At 50.7% G+C, this 18494-nt stretch overlaps 1 protein-coding gene across 1 annotated transcript in view; it reads left to right on the forward strand.

Moving 5' to 3' along the window:
• The first annotated feature begins 1869 nt into the window (after nucleotides 1-1869).
• The window catches only part of PPARGC1B (PPARG coactivator 1 beta), a 116003-nt gene continuing 99378 nt past the window's right edge, over nucleotides 1870-18494 (forward strand). Inside the window, exon 1 of the mRNA XM_082651183.1 lies at nucleotides 1870-4661. Coding sequence (XP_082507309.1) covers nucleotides 4584-4661 — 78 coding nt within the window. The 5' untranslated portion in view covers nucleotides 1870-4583. The remainder of the gene's footprint in view (nucleotides 4662-18494) is intronic.

Below are 18494 nucleotides of genomic sequence, written 5' to 3' on the forward strand. Positions count from 1 at the left end.
CACATTCTTCTACCTGTACAGCGAAGCTGGTAGATAACATACCCTTCACTGCCCCTCCACGGTTCTCAAGTTCTACAATTCAATAGAAGATGGAGCTGGCTTTCTAAATTAACAACATAAACCAGGTAACTTTTTAGTTCCTCTTGGCTTGAGTCCTTGCCTCCTGGGACTGGAGAAATAGGTGGGAAATAGGTGTGTGTCTGACTCCCTGGTCTGGGTCAGAGAATCAGAGTTATGAGCAGCTGGCAGGAAACCTCAGTGATTACCAAGACCCATGTCCTATCTCCCCCATTCACTCGACAAAAATTCACTAAGCAGTTGTGTTGAATAGAATGTGGGCAGGGGTGGCAGCTGTTGTGTTCACTGATCACACTGGCTGGCACATAGTAGGTGCTCATTAAACATCTATTGAATGATGGGTAGTTTCCTGCAGCAGAGTCATTTAGGGGAGCCTATGAAATGCAGATGCCTGGGCCCACCATAGACCTATTGAATTGTAATCTCTGCTGACGGGGCCCAGGTGACTGACATGACTCCAGAGTTTGAGAATCATGGCTGTAATATCTGAGTAAAGCATTCTCCTATTATCAGAAGATAGAAAACACTGATGTTTTTTACTTTTGAGGATTTGTTGGTAGTGACTAAAATATTCAAGTCAAATAGGTTCACTTTGCTGTAGCCATTTCCATGGAGCCGGGGCGGTCTGGGCTTTGCCCAGGGTATGGGCAGGGGAAACTTTCACTAATCTCGGGAGAGGCAAGGCCAATAAAAGGCAGAGGAGATAGGAGTTGAGGCACTTGAAGTCCAAGTTTGGCATGATTATTGCCCTTCACCTGAAAGTCATAAAATAGGAAATGTGCCACCATTCCAGCTTCCCGGGAGGGGTTGCTGGTGTGAGGTTTTCCTCAATCCCTTTCAAGCATCTGTGGCTTAGACCATGCACAGATCTGGCTTCAGATCTCAGCTGTGTCTCTAACTGCTTGGTCTTGGGCTAATCACTTTAACCCCTTTTAAGCTTTTTTGTTTCCTCAGTCATAAAATGGATATCACACTGCCGACTACTCAGGGTTGCTGAAGACAATCTGACATGATATAAACTCAGGTGTCTGGCACATGCACAGTACAGAAAAGCTGTTAAGTTTAGGTTGATACCTATAAACTGCCAGGATATCTGGGCTGGAGTGTTCAGTAGAGGTTGGTTTAGCCGGACCCTTTTGTTTTTACAGGTAGGGTAGCAGCCTCAGATACGTGAAGCTAACTGCACAAGATCATCTAGCCTGTTAGGTTTCTTGAGGGCTTTTAAGAATCAGAGAAGGTGATGAGGTTGACTCTGTGGTTGGCCCTTGATAAAGGAATTCCTGGGATAAGGTGTTTTTGTAAAAGAAGCTGGATATCTCAGGTGAGGTGCCTTTTCACCTGAGTTTCTTGCCAGCCAGAAGCCCGTTCTGAGGACACAGGGGTTAGTAAGAAACGCCCTGAAGCTGGGCAATTTGTGGCTTTTCTATCAACATCAGGGTTTTAAAGACAAAAGCCATTGGGCGAGCGTTGAGGGCTTCCCTGGGAGGCCCTGTCTGGCACTGCAGCTCTGCCAGGCCAAGGCTAGAGATGGCTGGCCTTGGGGACCCTCCAAGAATGGTCCCTGGGTTATAAGGGGCACAACACCAATCAGAGGCCAGGCTGGATCTGGTAGGGACACTTCTTGGAAACAGAGTCCTGTGGGGCTCTGACTCTGGTGTCTATGCGCAACAGCAGAAAAGCGGGGCCTTAGGAGAGCTCACATCCTTAGTGCTAATGCTGATGACACTGGTGATGGTGGTGACGATGATGAGCGTGAGAATTAGCACTTCCTCTTTGCCAGGTGCAGGGCTAGGCAATTTATTTTACACACATTGTTTCATTCAATCCTCACAAGATCCCTACCTGGAGGAAACTGAGGCTCAGAGAGGTTAAGTAAACAACCAAGGGCACAGAGTTAGTGAGCACCAGGATTCAAATCCAGACCTATTGGAGTTCAAGGTAGCCAGCAACCTGTAAGCGCTGGAGGAAAGGAAAGTAACATTGGCCAGGGCCTCCGAGAGACAAATATTTTATCCCCATTTTTACAGATGAGGAAACAGAAAACCAGAGAGGTTAGCATTTTCCCCATGAAGTCAGGTACTGTGCCAAACACTTTCCATATGTCATCTCCTTGATCATCATAACATCCCTATGAAGTAATTCTTTTTTTAAAAAAAGTATTTATTTATTTATTTATGGCTGCATTGGGTCTTCGTTGCTGTGTGCGGGCTTTCTCTAGTTGTGGTGAGCAGGGGCTACTCTTCGTTCCGGTGCTTCTCATTGCGTTGGCTCCTCTTGTTGTGGAGCATGGGCTCTAGGCGTGCGGGCTTTAGCAGTTGTGGCACACGGGCTCAGTAGTTGTGGCTCGCGGGCTCTAGAGCGCAGGCTCAGTAGTTGTGGCACACAGGCCTAGTTGCTCTGCGGCATGTGGGATCTTCCCCGACCAGGGCTTGAACCCGTGTCCCCTGCATTCGCAGGTAGATTCTTTTTTTTTTTGTGGCAGGCGGATTCTTAACCACTGTACCACCAGGGAAGTCCTGAAGTAAGTAATTCTATGATCCCCATTTGTGTAGATGAGGAAACCAAGGCCTGAGACCAAATGACTTGCAGGCGTTCAAAACCAGGCAATCTGACTAGAGGGCCCATGCTCTTAACTCCCTGAGTTGCCCAATATTGGAATGAGATGTGGTGGGCTGGACCAGAACCTGGGACTACTGACTACCAGGTTAGTGCTCCAAGGTTACACATAGGATTTCTCTCTCGTTTTTTTGTTTTTGTTTTTGGCTGCGTGCCATGTGGGATCTTCGTTCCCTGACCAGGGATCGAACCCGCGTCTGTTGCATTGGAAGAGTAGAGTCGTAACCACTGGACCGCCGGGGAAGTCCTAGGCTTTCTCTTGGGATTCATTGTCCCTTAAAAGCTCACTGGTCTAAAGCCCAAAGAGTGAAATCATGCCCTGCGGTTCTGGGAACCTCAGGCTGGAGAAGAAGGAAGCTCTTGCCCTGGTGTTCAAGTCTGAGCAGGTGTACTGTGGACCCTCCCTGTTTCCTCCTCTGGCTGGGAGGGAGCCCAGGTAGGGCAGGCAGGGTGGGTCAGCCCTTGTGAGTTCAGGGTGGGAGGAGAGAAGGAGGCAGGAGGGCCCAATAAAACAGGGCTAAATCTTCCCGCCTTCCTGCCTTTACCCAGGCGGTGCCCTCATCTCCTGCCTGGCAAACAGCAGGGCATGATGATGAGAGTTCAAGGTTGGCGTCAGGAGACCCGAGTCCTGGTTCTGGCTCTGGCACTCACTCCATGTGCACCCTTGACTCTGGGCAGTTTCCTTATCTACACAATGTGTGGTGGTGGTAATGGGGGATCAAAATCCTCTGTGATTTTTAGTTAACACATTATTTATTAAGAACCTACTATATGCCAGGCACTGGAGACATAGCATGTGCCAAAGCAGATTCAGGCCCTGCTTCCATGGGTCTTAAGAGTCTAGTAGGAAGAGATTCCAAGATCAAATCTTCACTGAAACTAATGTAAAATGACAACTGTTAACCAGTGTTTTAAAGGCCTGCAGAACTAAGGGAGCCCAGGACGGTTGGAGTAGGGGGAGAGGGAATGGGTTGACAGTCTGAGGGGCAGCAAGGAAGGATGCGGTGAAGATGTGGTTTACTAGATGAACATCCGCTGGCAGGGGACAGCACCCTGTTGTGAGATGGTTCACCCAAGAAACTGGGAGGAGGCCAGTGGGCCTGGGGAAGCATGCAGGAGGCTGGCCATTTGAAGACATTGTGGGCCATGGTAAGAGAAGTCATTGAAGTTTTGGGGTTTTTTTTGGGGGGTTGGGGGGAATTAGGGAGTGAGGGGATACTTAAGAGAGAAAGAGGGTTACATTTGGAATATGGGTCAACGTATCTTCTAAGGAAAAGAATTTTTAAAAAGCCACTCCCTCTGAGGAGCCTTCCCAGATTTCTCCACCTTTGACCTATGGTATCCCTCCCTCTCTGGCCTGCAGCCCGGCATGACAAACTCAAGCCTCCAGGGCAGCCAGACCTGGGCTTTGTCTTCCTGCACTGAACTGCACTGTGGCTTCAAACGAGGTCCTCCACCTTCCCAGGCCTCAGTTTCCCCAGCTGTGCCGAAGCAGGTTGTCTCGAAGGACCCGCCCAGTGCTAACGCAACGTGATTCGCTCTGGCAGGAGCGGTGGGCTGCCCGCATTGCTGCGCAGGCATCGGACTGTCGGCTTGGGCACCGTCACCAGGCTACGGGCGCTTTCCTCCCGGGCAGGGGGCAGCGGGCGAGGATCGCGGCGCCAGACGTTGCGCAGGAAAGTGGGGGCGCGACCCCCTGCTCGAGCGGGCACCGCGCGGCCCCGCCCCCGCAGCCAGCTGCCCTGCGGCAGCCGGGGCCCGAGCTCCGCCCTCCTCCTCCCGCCGGCCTCTCTCCCTCCTCCCGCCTCCCTTCCTCGCTCGCTCGCTCGCTCCCTCCCCCCGGCCGGCTCGGCGCTGACTCCGCCGCACGCTGCAGCCGCGGCTGGAAGATGGCGGGGAACGACTGCGGCGCGCTGCTGGACGAAGAGCTCTCTTCCTTCTTCCTCAACTATCTCGCCGACACGCAGGTACGGCCAGCAGGGGCCACGGGCCCAGAGCCAGGGCTGCTGAGCTGCGGGGGCTGCCGCCGCAGCCGCGGAGGCCGGGAGGCAGCGGTGGGCGTGTTGGGGGGATCGGGGGTTCCAGGCTGCAGAGCCCCCCTTCCGTGCACCCTGCGATGCGCTTCGTTATGGGGACTGGGAGGTGGAGGTCCTCCCGCGCGTGCCGGAGCGTTGGGGGTGCTACGGCCGCTGGGGAGGGTCTAGCCTTCGTTGCTTGGAGTCCGGCCCCCACGCCCGCAGAGCTGGGGGGTTCTGCGCTTCCTTGGGGAGGTTGAGCCGCGCCAAGGTGTGGGGGACCCTTACGCTGGCTCTGGGTGCGGGAGGCGCGCCCTCAGGCTCCCGGCACTTGCTGCCGTACTTTCACGTGGACTTGTGGCCCGGGCACAGGCGCTTGCCCCGGTCCCCGGAGTCCCCTGATTCTCCAGTCTCGAATACCCCGCGTTCTGCTGCTGCCCCCCTCCCCCGCCAAGGCTCCCCCAAAGCGCCAGCAGCGCGGAGTTTCCTGCCAGTTGCCCGCTGAAGCCATAGGGGTCTGCGGGGCACGTGGACATGCGGGCGGGGATAGAACCTTCCTGGTTTCGCTAACCGGCGGAGCCCCCGGGGGGAAAAGCACGGCAGGATGGGGGCGGAGGACTGTCTGGGGATGCCTGGGTCCCCCTGCGGCGCGCGGCCCCGGTGCGCGCTCGGCGATGCTGGGGGAAGGGAAGGCGAGGCGGCGTCCCGGGCTCTGGCGGCGCCTGGGAGCCCCACCGGAGACACGCGCGTGACAGGAGAGGGTGCCCTGGTGTGCCGGGAGTTGGAGGGGGGGGCGAGGAAGCTGGTAACTTGGAGACAGGGGCGGGGGGGGGTTGCTGCTGGGATAAGCTGCACTGAAAATGCCAGCACAAGGCGTGCGCGCCCCCCACCCCTTCCCTAGTTTTCCCCACCCCATGCCTGTTGCAATCATAAAGTTTGGCCCCATAGTTAGGGCTTTTTCTACGGCCGCCCCGCTGCCGGTAGCAGGGCGGCTGGGGATGCGGCGGAGCCGAGAATGAGACCCCGGATGCGGGCGCATGCCTGTGCTCCGAGAGGGGCCGCTGGGCGCTCCCGGGCGCGGCTCGCTAGGGCTGCTTTGGTACCTGGAGTCGGAGCGCCGTTGCCGGCTTGTTTTGCATAACACTGGAAGGGAGGGGGAAGTCGGGGGGGGGGCGGGATGTGGGAGGGGAGAGAGGGAAACTTTGCTTCTTGTTATATCTGCCTGTCTTTGGGCGGCAGCAGCTGTCATGGGACCGGGTGGGCGGGGAGAGGCTTGCTAGCTGACTTCTTGCCTTGAGATGCGACTTGGAGGGGACGCAGCAGACGAGACGTTCAGCTCTGGCGGACCTTGGGTGGCGAGTCCTGGCTGGCTGCTGGAACCGAGCGGCGTGGCGGGGTGTCGCCGAGAGGAAGCCCGCCACGCGCAGGAGAAGGCCGGTCCTCGCCCGCTGCGGACGTTCATGCGTCAGGGAGCTGCGGGGACTCGTGGTCGGTGGCGGGCCCGCTTGGGTGGGTTCCGGGCAGGGGCCGAAGAGGCTGGTGGCGTGTGATCGCGCTTCTCCAGGCCGGGGGAAGAGTGTGATGAACGGTCTGCGCGCGCGGGTGTGTGTGTTTGTGTGCACACGCCGCGCGCGCCGGGCGCGTACCTTTACCTCTGACGAAACTGCAGTGTAGCTCCCGCGGCGGTCACCGGGCGCAGTCACTCGCCCCGCTCCCATGTCTGCTCCGAAGGCCGATCCCAGCCCTGGCACCACCACGGCGCCCCCGGCCCCCCAGCCGACAGCCTGGGGCCAGGGGGACTGGATGCGGGGTGGATCGAGTTGCCGCTAGGAAAGTTCTGCCCTCGGCCCTCTTACTTGTCTGGGGCTGACTCCAAACCTTTCCCTAAGACGCGAATGAAGGAGGCCTGAAATTGCCAGAGACTTGTTCAGAGACTCATAGCAAGAACTTGTCCGTTTTGGGTTTAACTCCATCTTCTGTGTTCTTTGGCTCACCAATAATTTTTTGCCCTTTTAGCCGTCCGGAGTGCGTACCCAGCAGGGATATTTCACCTAAGGAAACTTGAAAATTGGGTAATCAGGTATCAGCAGAAGCAGTGCAGTGAAAGTTAATCCGGGACGTTTTGCTTTTTTTATTTAACCACGTGATAGGCTGAAGCTCTTCTGGTGATCTTTGCCGGCCCAACTTGGGCAATGTAATTGATAGGGGGAGCTTTGCAGCCGCCCCTAGAAGGCTCATAGAGCCAGCCGGAAGAGGACCTGGGCGGGTCATCGCGTGCCTCCTCATTTTACAGTTGGGGATAGAGGCTGTGAGGGCTGAGCGGCTGGTACAGGACCACGCAGCCAGTGGGTGACAGAGCCATCCAGGGCTCCTGACTCCAGGTCCTGTGTGTTACCTCGAAATAGCACTGGACTTGGAGTCAGAAGGCCTGAGTGGAGTCGCCTTCCCCACTCTCTGGCTGGGTGACCCTGGAGCAAGCCATTTTAACTCTCTGAGCCTCCTTTCCTCCATCTGTCAAATGGGGTTGGTGGCGCCCCAAGAGAAGGCCCTCGGTTGCTTGCGGTGAGCACTGTTTGCATGTGAGATGTCTGTTGTTCCTGCAACTTCCTCTCCTCCCCCCAGACCCTCCCCTCCTCCCCTCCCCCTTTGGAAGAGGTGGGGAGAGTGAGTAAAAGTAATTTATCGGCTCTATCCCAAAGACTTGTCTTTGGTGGCTAACCCAGGGTTAGATAGAGGGAGGGCTCCTGTTTAGGAGACTTAACTTTTACCCATTCAGGGCAAAGTTCAGAGATTCGGCAGACCAAGGATTGTGAAAGTTTTTTGGAAAGGTTTGGGGCATGTTCCCAAAGGACTTTGGGTTGGCTTCCCGTTGTTCAGGCTGTGCCCCTTGCCTGCAGTGCCCTCACCCACCATTCCTGCATGGCCCTCAGCTCTAGCAGGCCTCCCCAACCCGGCTTGCCCTGCTTTCTCTAGCCTCTGGTTTTCTTAGTCTGTGTTATACAACCAAGCACTTTGTGTGTGCGTTCCGTCCCAGTAAGATTCTGGAACTAGAGTTGTGCCTTTCATCTCTTTGTGCCCCGTGGCACCTGTCACCATGCTGAGCTCCTTTGCTCAGCTCTTGGCTAGGCACAGGAATTACAGACAAGGGAAGCACTCAGGCTGGCTGGGGAGACAGCCGGGCAGAGTACGGAAGAGAGGAATGCAGAGGGCTGCAGCTGTGGGCAATGACTTAGGCTCCAAAGGCCACACAGTAAGCCCACACTAAATCTGGGTTGTTCGAAGTCACTTGGGGCATCAAGCATAGGTGCCCAAAATGTCAGAGTTGGCAGGAACTTTATTTTCATTTATTTATTTAAAAAAATTCTTTGAATTTTATTTACTTTTTATACAGCAGGTTCTTATTACTTATCTATTTTATGCATATTAGTGTATATATATATCAGTCCCAATCTCCCAATTCATCCCACCACCACCACCCCAGAGTTGGCAGGAACTTTAAATAATTAAGTCCAACCTGTTATCATTTAAAAATATTTAATTATAGAATTGTTGGGAAATACTGGCATGCATAAGGAAAAAAATGGAAAATATGTAATCTTACCCAAATCTAATCACTCTTAATTTTTATATGTTTTCCGACTTTTTCCTGTTGATTCCTATGGATTGTATCTTTTGTACAAAAATGGAGTCATTCTTTACTTACTAATTGTAACTTGGAATCTCACTGTTGTAGCTTGCTTTTTTTTTTGTCCTCCAAACAATATGCTGTCACTGTCTTTCCACATCAACAAGTATTCTACTTAATATCTTAATGGTTATATAATATTAAGGGTTGAACCATAATGCATTTAATCAATCCTTTATTGTTAGTCATTTAAGTAGTTTATAATTTTTTTTTTTTTGCTCCTGTAAGCCATGCTGAAATGAATATCTTTGCATATGCCTTTTCTTCATTTGAATTCCTAGAAATGAAATTACTCTGTCAAAGGAACTATGCAGGCGTTTAGTAAACACATTTCTGGGTTGCCTTCTAGAAAGATTGTGCTAATTTCACACCAGCATTGTGTGGGAATGCCTGGTTCCTCATATTCCGGTAACTCTTGGTATTTTAATTGTTTTTCATTTTTACCAGTCTGTTCATCAATAAATTTTGTCACCTTATTGTTTTAATGTGCATTTCTTTGATGACTTGTGATGCTGAACCTTTTCCCCATATGATTATGGGCCATTTGTGGTTCTGTTCTGTGAAATGTTGTGTTGGTGAACTTGGCCCATTTTTTGATTGGTATTCTATCTCTTCATTGTTCTAAGACTGGATCCGAGCACCAGAAGGGGCTCATGCCACATGGAGAATTGGGGAAAATGGGTTCACTAATGTTGACTTGCTAAGTCTGGAATATTGCTGCCTCCACAGCCCCTGAAGCCAGGGTTAACTTCTTTTCCAAGTCAGGGTTCTGGCCATCTATAGGGGCAGGTTGAAGTGAATCCTTCGCTGGGTGCCTTTACCTACTCTAAACCTGTGTGAGACCCTGGGGAGTAACTTTTTCACCTGAGCCCAGAAGGGGACTCGTTTGCTGGATTTGTTTACCAGAGGCCCAGGGTTCACTTTCACTGGGGCTTCCTGGCTGGTGCTAATGATCAGGATGCCTGTGAAACCCAGGAAAGGCAATGGCCCAGCAACTGGGCCCTGGGGGCTTATATTTCCCCTTCCCCCTAGGGTCCTCCTCTCCCCAGCTGGTGCAGGCCAGCCAGAAGCTTCATCATTGCCAAAAAAAGGTGAGTCACCCTTTTTTTTTCTGTCTCTGGAACAATAGAAGGAATACTGGTTTGAGTCAGAAGTAGCCTTGCAAATGGGAGCTTGGATTTGGGCTTAGAAGTGAGTCCCTGATATGAGCACTGCAGTGTTAATGGCTATCTCCTAGGACGATGGTGCATCATCAATGCAATTTATGGAGCATTCGCCATGTGCTGTGTGCTCTGCTGAGCCTTCTGTTTGCATTATTACATTTCATTCTCATAAAGATTCTACAAAGTGTAGGTGCTATTATTCCCATTTTACAGATGAGGCATTTACAGTTTCAGAAAACTCACTGACTTGCTGAAGATGCTCTACCTACATTACCTTGGAGGAAGTGGAAGAGCCAGGCTCAGTGGGCAAGGTCCCTAGACCTCTTGACTCCAAGTTCCATGAAGACAGGGGCTACTCTGTTTCTGTTCATAGTTCTGTTCTGTTCATAGCACCTTGAGCAAATGAAGGCCAACTGTAGAGAGAGAAGGCAGAACTCATAAGTCCCTCTGCTTCTCTAGGCCTCTGTTCCTCAGTCTATGAAATGGGGATATTAGGCCCTAACTCTCAGGTTTGGGAATTAAATAATCGAATGTATATAAAATGAACATCCAACTGCTGTTCACAAAACTTGGAATCTTTCTCTCTCTGAAACACTTTAGAAGGGTAAGAGCAAGGATGGAACTAACTCCCTCCCAGGCAGTCTTTTCTTTGTAGGAAAGGGAAGCATAGTTCTTGTGATATAAGGGTGGAGGGAACCCAAATACAGTCATTTAGAAGAGAATGAGCAGTGTTGTTTACTGTCGCTCCTCTTCCAACATAGTTGAATGTCTCACATACACCCTGTGGACACTCAGCTGATGAGGAATCAGTTGGATTGGACTGACCTTTCTGTTCCTCTCTCCAACTCTGGTCTAGGTCCTTGTCCACTGACAACTGGATTCCTGCATTTACTACCAAACGGATCTTTGCCACACCAGACTTTGCCCTCTCCTACTTGTCCTCAGCCTTGACGGCAGATCAGTCCTCCTAGAGTACATGTCTGATGTCACTCCCTTGCTCACACATCACCCATGGCTCCCCAGTACTTTTAACTTAAAGGCCAAAGTTTAGCTTCATGTGCAAGAACTCTCCAATTTCAAGAACCTTCAGGTTCTTGAAGTTGGAGAGTTAGGCCCCTGAGTTCATCCTGAGTTGTCTGCTTTCCCTTTGGGATCCTGGTCCGCCCCCGGCTATGTCATGAATCTTCTTCCAGGAAACGTTGGCTCACGCAGCTGTTTTCTGTCTCCTCTGTCTCCATTTCCACTATTTCCATTATTTATCCTGCAAGATTCAGCTCCCATGCCATCATTTTGGTGACGCCTTCTCACCTCCAGGTACCACTACTCCATCCCACGTGTGGCAGGGTGCACTCTGAAGCCTGGCTGGGTTTGAGTCCTGGTTCTGTGATTTACTAGCCGTGAGACCTTTGGTGGGTCACGTGACTTCTCCAAACTTACATTTCCTCATGTGTAAAGGTAATGATAAATAGTACTTCCCTGATAAAGCTGTTTTGAGGAGTCAATGAGAATCAAAGGACAAAATGGATTTAAAGCACCCCACACAATGCCTGGCATAGAAGCACCCAATAGTAGATGCATCTCTTCTAACGTAGGTCTTGTTAAGTGTTTAGGAAATCACTCCAGATTGTTAAGCTCTATGAGGGCAAGGATTTTTGTTTACTTCATTGACCATTTTTTCCCACAATGAATAGACAAGTGCCTGGAACACAGTTCAGAATCCTCACTGAGTGAACAAATGAGCTAGACTATGAGCCTCTTCAGAGCATGTGTTCCTGAGAAGAGACAGACTAATAAAACGCTTGTGGAATGACCTGAAAGCTCCTCTCCAGGCCTCCATCCCCACCATTTTAATGTATTCATAGCTTCCCTGCAATTCAAGCCCCAGGTCACACCTGACCGCTCTGGAAGGCCTGTGAAGCACACTGTACTGCCTCTTCCACTGAGGTGGAGGGTGCCACTTACTATCTACTGGTGCCTGCGTGCTTTTTTTTTTTTGGGCTGCTTGGCATGCGTGATCTTAGTTCCCTGACCAGGATCAAACTCGTGCCCCCTGCAGTGGAAACTCGAGAGTTTTAAGCACTGAACCGCCCAGGAAGTCCCTGCCTGCATGTATGCGTTTAACCCTACAACTAGGATGACAGCTCAGGGAGGGCAAGAAAAAATAATTTTTATCCTGGTCTAGCATTGTGGTTACCCATTAAGCAGACGAGTTTTTGAGCAGAAGAATGTTCTGTATGATTAGGTGTCAGGTTCTCTGCAAAAAACTTTGTATTTTAAACATTTTACGATGGAAAATGTCGAACATACACAGCAGAAGCCAGTGGTGGGAAGGGAATAGGGAATCTCCATGCCCCCGACACTCAGATTCAGCCATTTTGGACCAGGGGCCACTCTTGTTCATCCACCCACAGAACACATGTCATCTATGGCTGTTTCAGTGTGTATCTGTGAAGAGACTTGAGTACTGTTGCATGGGTTTCTTCCAGTAATGGTGAGGTGGCTTCTGTTTCTCCCGTTTTGTAAGTGATGAACTTGAGACACAGGGGTTAAGTCATTCAGGGTCTTGGAGCTAGTGAGTGTCTAACCTGGGATTTGAACGTTGGTCCTTAAGCAGCTCCCTCTCCTCAGCTTGGGAGGGATCTTAGAGTGCATCAGACCTACCCCTGCCTTTCCCAGAAGAAGGGACACTGGGGCACAGGAGAAGAAGCCATCTTGCTGGAGGAAGCTCAGGTCTCTGACTCTCTGACGAGTTCTTTTCCAGTATCAGGACTTGAGGGGAGGGTGGGTCTTGGCTCTCAGAGAGGGACAGGGTGATAGTCCTTGGAGAGACACTGCTGCCCAGGGTGGCTGGGCTTTGTGGTGGCTGTAGGACCCTGGGGTGCAGTCCACCACCACCCTGGGCAGGCTGCATGTTCCTCCTGCTCTCGCTGTTCCTAAACCCCAGGGGCCTCACCCACTTCCCTTGCAGTTGACCTTGGTTTTCTCATTAGATGCCGAGGACCATCCTTTGAGGGAGACAGGGCTGCAGGGTTAGGAGTTGACAGAGCTGAGAGGAGGGGCCTGTCCTGGAGTTACATAGCTAGGCCATGGTGGCAGCAAGACTCCTGGGCTCCCCGCTCTGCTCTTTCCTTAGGGAAGAGCCTGAGTTGCAGCTCAGGTCTAGAGTAAGGAGACCAGAGAGACTTTTACAAGTCATTGGCAAAGTCATTGATTAATTATCCCCAAAGGCCTGTAATTACTGCTCAGTCTTTTAGGAAAGAAAACAAATGTTTTCTCTAATTATTTGTTTCAGTGGCTGAGAGGGCTTTGAATCCTAGGATGGTACTATGCTTGGGGCAAGCCCTGTGGCCTTTGGCACAAAATTTCTTTGTGCCTCAGCATTTTTATCTAGGAAATAGGACTGATAGTAGCAGATACCTTAAGGGGTTTTAGGAAAGGCTACTTTCCTAAAGATGATGCCCATAAAGTGTTTCTAAATGCCCAATAAATGGGAGCCATTGTTAATAATAAAAACAGGCAAATATAATTCAGATCTTTTTTTTTTCTTTTTTTTTGCCGTTCGCGGGCCTCTCACTGTTGTGGCCTCTCCGGTTGCGGAGCACAGGCTCCGGACGTGCAGGCTCAGCGGCCGTGGCTCACGCAACTAGCCGCTCCGCGGTATTTGGGATCTTCCCGGACCGGGACACGAACCCACGTCCCCAGCATCGGCAGGTGGACTCTCAACCACTGCGCCACCAGGGCAGCCCATAATTCAGATCTTGCTACTTATCTTCCCACTGAACTCTTGGTCCTTGATCCTGTCTTAGCCCTGAGGTTTCTAGTATTATAATTTCCTTTCCCCTGTACTTCTGGGGGGACTGAAGAGGAATCCCATCCAGCCTTAGCCAGGTGTTCCAACGTGACTTTTAGGAAAGCGAATCCAGTTAGACGCTGCTTGAAGAGAGGAGAGGAAATATCAGGTAGTGATTAAGAACTCTGGGCTTTGGAGCTTAACTTCCAAGGGTTTAAATCAGCATTCTACCATTTACTAGCTGTGTGACCTTGAGCAAGTGTCTTAACCTCTCTGACCCCAGTTGCCTCATGGAAAATTGGGGATAATTATAGTATGTTCTTAGGATAACTGCAGAAGATAAATATGCCTGCCACATTGCCTGACATATAGCAAGCACCCAATAAATGGTAGCCTCTGTGAAGATGACAATGGTAATTATGTAAATACACCAAGGTAAACTTGAGCTTTCAGGGAGTTGGGAGTGCCTTAGAGACCATCTTGCTCAATGCCCTTACCTTGAAGTAAAGGAACAGACAGGGAGCAGACCAGGGAAAGCCTTCAGATCACCCAGCAGAGGCAGGACAGGACCCCTGGCTGCTATCTGCTTGGCCAGGGCTGGCTCTGCATAGCAGGGACTCAGCTGTCTGGGACCCACTCTCTGGGAACTCAGCCGGGAGAGCCCTGCTTGGCTGAGATGGATGCTCCCCGGCAGCTCTGCCGCCGTGTTTTTTCCTTGTGCTTGCCTGGCAGAACAGAGTCATTTAGCAGAGGGAGAGCGAGGAGACGTTAGAAACCAAGCCCTGAGCAGTTGCAGCAGCCGGCCCACGAGTGGCTCCCTGATGTTGCCATGGCAAACAGCCTTGGCAACGTGGCTGCTTGAGCCTTTATTTCTGGTCTCAGGCTCCTCTCAGAGAACTGTGGTACCCAGGACACTGGGGAAGGCCCTGACCTGCTTCTTGGGCACTGAGGATGGCCCAGCCTCCATGCTGCTAGTAACCCCAGGCCCCAGCAGCCCCTGCTCAAAACATCTGCAGGCCCACCCTCAATGACCTGCAGAATCAAGCTCCTTGGTATGGCATTCGGGGCCTCAGATGCCTACCCATTTATCCATCATTCCATCCATCCATCCATCCGTCCGTCCGTTCACTCATCCGGTAGTATTGATCGTGCAACACTGTACCCATTGCCACAAGAGTAGAACAATATATTATTTTTAACGTGGATCCTGATGTTAGGTGTTCCTAGGCCACCCTCCTCTTCAACCATATCCTTCAACCATGACAGTGATGAGAACAGTTAACAACTGCTAACCCTTTCAAGCAACAGCATTTAATCTCAGAGGAACCCCATGAAGTGGTCCGCCCTGTTACCCCCATCTTACAGTTGGGTAGACTGAGGCTGACTCCTCAGTTTGAGGTGCTGGCACTGTTCCGCAGTTCCTTCCCTATACCTGGTAACCACTAGGGCCCCTACCATGAGGTATCTGTTGCCCCTTTCAATCTCCAACAGCATCCTTTAAGGCCAGCTTGAGTGCTGCCTCCCCTAATCCTTCTCTGAGAAGTGCCCCCTTTTTGCTCTGTGACACAGTCTATGGCATACATTTGCATGTCCTGCGTTCACTCTGTATTCTGTCACCCTGATTCGTTTATATCTGCCACTCAGCCACTCCAAAACAAAACACACAGGGAAACTGGCTGTAAGGGAGAGCTTTGAATGTCCTGGTGAGAAGTCAGCAAAGGTTTTTGTTAGTAGTATTATTTATAACAGTAACCATAAGAAATAGGTAACATTTAATGACCACTTACTATGTGCCAAGTACTAAGCTAGGACCTTCAGGTACATTGTCAGGTAAAGGAGTCTCAGCTACCTGGTGAGGTTGGTCCTATGACAAACCAGAAAACTAAGGGTATAAGAAGTTCAGTGACTCACCCCCAATCACCCAGACAAGTAGTGGAAAGGCTGGGATTTGAGCCTAGGTCTGCCTGGCTTCAGAGCACATGGTCTTAACCACTGCAGTGTGACTAATCTGGCTGAGCATATAGAAAGGACTGGAATGGGGGTGATGGACAGCAGGAAGGAGGCATCTAAACTTGCGCTCAACCGGGGGGCTCAACGGAAGTGAGTGGATGTGGGAGAGAAGTGACAGAGTACAGGGGGCTCAGAGTGGCATCCCTATAACTGAGATGGTGGTAGGGGGTGGCAGAAGAGAATTTGCTTTGGGGGAAGATTTGTATGGGGAGTAGATACCTATTTATTCTGGGCCCACCATGTGCCAGGTTCACCCCCATCCCTGGCCTTCCCTGGCCTTCCCTGGAGCTTGTTAAATGCAAAACTCTGGTCCCAGCCTGTGATAACCTTTGTGTATGTGTTTATTCTCTACCGTTCTCTCTTCTGTAACCAGTCAGGACCAGAGCTCCCTAAGGAGAGGGGTCTTGTCAGGCTGGTTCAGCATCAAATCCCCCAGTGCCTGAACAGTGGCTGGCACACTGTAGGCCCCCAATACATATTTGTTGAATGACTAAATGAATGAACAAATGCTGCTTGATCTTTCAGGAAAGTCACCAGTCATTTGCCTGGCCCCAGAAGCTCCTTCTCTGTGCTTGGAGCTAGAATGTGTGGGTGAGGGGTGTGTGTGGTGATTGTACTGGTCCCCACAAGGGCCCCACTGCCGTCATCTCCAAGATAAGCCTTGCATACAGAGGAATCAAAGGCAAACATTTTTTTGGAGCTTCCAGAAACCCCTATCAGAACGCACCTCCAGTGGGCAGGTCTTTGTGGAATGTTAAACCACAGGTTAGGAATCCAGTCTGTTACAGGGCGTTGCTCTGGCCCAACTCAAAGCTTCAGGAGTCTCTCGCGTATCTACAGGGAGGGATTTGGTCAAATGTCCCTACGCCTTCCAGGGAGATTGAAACTAACACCTTACACTGGGCCTCATGTCCATTGCCCAGCCGCTTTTTCCAGAGGGACTGGGCAAGCTAGCCTCCACTATGGAGGAAGCAAGTGGGGAGGGAATCCAGGGAGGTAAAGTGGGGGAGGGATCACTCAGGGACCAAGGACTGTACCCTGCAGCCCCAAAGGATTAACTCTAAGCCATATGCATCATTCCTTGCTCAGGATCCCCTCAAGACTCAGTCTGTTTCACAGAAGATCACTCCTTACCCTTCCTGCCTAGGGCCAATTTACTCTTCCTTTGCACACAATTCTTACAAGCTTGGCAGTCTTGTCCATGCCTCAGGACATTAGAAACAGCAAACCCGTTTTGTTAGCATGTGTCCGTGCAAGCATTTGGTTCCACCAGAGACAGAAACACGTGGACTCAGCGCTGAAAACCACTTGGGACCTTTTAGTGAAGGGGCGAGGAGGCCCCTTTTTCTTTTTTTTTTTTAAATTACCACTATTTATGGGTAATTTAATGATTTTTAAAATATAAATTTATTTTTATTTTTGGCTGCGTTGGGTCTTCGTCGCGCGCGGGCTCTCTCTAGTTGTGGCGAGCTGGGGCTACTCTTCGTTGCGGTGCGTGGGCTTCTCATTGTGGTGGCTTCTCTTGTTGCGGAGCACAGGCTCTAGGTGTGTGAGCTTCAGTAGTTGTGGCACACGGGCTCTAGTTGTGGCTCGCGGGCTCAGTAGTTCTGGCGCACGGGCTTAGTTGCTCCACAGCATGTAGGATCTTCCTGCACCAGGGCTCGAACCCATGTCCCCTGCATTGGCAGGTGAATTCTTAACCACTGCGCCACCAGGGAAGCCCAGGCCCCTTGTTCTGAATACATTACTGTACAAAAGTACAAAGCTCTAATGGATGGTAGAGACAGCGTGTCACCTCTGAGGAAAGGTATATTCTGATCGGTGTTCTCTGTTCAAGGGAGTAAGAAAGTGAAATGTATTTTGGTGTTACCGTGTAAAATAGGAAGTCTGTCAAAAGCAGGAAAGTTTCAAAGTTCTCTATTGATATAAACTTATAAACTGCTTATTGTGAGCACACATTATTTCTCGATAATGCTAGATGAAGAAGGAGTTAGTCTAGCCATAAAAGTTTCTTTGAAAGTTGGTGCAGTCTCCTCTGGTGAGATGTTGTCTTTTGGGTTTCCAAGGCTGCATGGAGTAGTAGAAAGAGCCTGTGACAAACGCTGCGTGGCTTCAAGAAACTGTGTAAACTCGTGATGAATGAGAGCAGACTGTCTGGTTTAGATCTTAGCTTTATGACTATTAGCTGTGTGACCCAAGGAGTTAGCCGCTCTGTGCTCTAGTTAGCCAGCTCCCAGATGGGAATAATAATAGCTTCTACCTGCCAGAGTTGGTAGAACTAATCAGTAGTTCTCAGCCATGAGTGCATATCAGAATCATCAGTGTAGTTTTAAAAAAATAATAATTATACGTCTGAAGCCATCCCAGACTTACTGAATGAGGATCTTTGAGAGCAAGCCCTTAAGCATCTATGTTTTTAGAAAGCTCCCTGTCATAGCACCCCTGCCTTGGGCCTGAACAATCAGATACTATTTGTAGAGTGTCTGGAATTAACTCTGTTGTCGCCTCCCTTCTCTGTCCTTCCTGCCTTAGTCCAGAGCACAGGATACAAATGATGGAGAAGCAGATAGAAGGCCCCTATATGATGCCTGTGTAAAGCAGGGTGGCTTCCTTATCTGGCATTTCTATTTGATCTTCACATCAATCTCGTGTCATAGGCAAGAGGAGAGCAGATTTCCCATTTTACAGAGCGGGAAGTGGAGCCCCAGAGGGTGATTTGACAGGATCCTGCAGTGAATCAGTTTTCAGATATTTGTCTTCATCCCTCTGTCTGTCCTCAAGCCTCAGCCACACACACACACACACACACTTTTCTAGGGCAACTCAGGAGGTGGGGATCGTGATGACTTTAAGAGGGGGGTGGGTTGGAAGAGGAAGAAAGGAGGGAGCCCAAGGGAATGCAGGTTATCTACAGACCCTTAAAGATCAACAGGTGCAGGTTGTCATGCCAGGCCATATTGGTGGTTTAGAGCTAGAACCCACTTCTTCTGATGCTCAGTGAGTTGTCCTCCCAGCTATATTTGCTGCTTCTATGGAGAGGACAGGGTTTGGCTCCAGTGATAATAGGAGTATTCTTCCAGCTAGTGTAGTGAGGCCTTTGCACATGCTGTTCCCTCTGCCGGGAATGCTCTTCCCAG

This window comes from Grampus griseus (genome assembly GCF_964374135.1).
Source record: "Grampus griseus genome assembly, chromosome: 3".
NCBI lineage: Eukaryota > Metazoa > Chordata > Mammalia > Artiodactyla > Delphinidae > Grampus > Grampus griseus.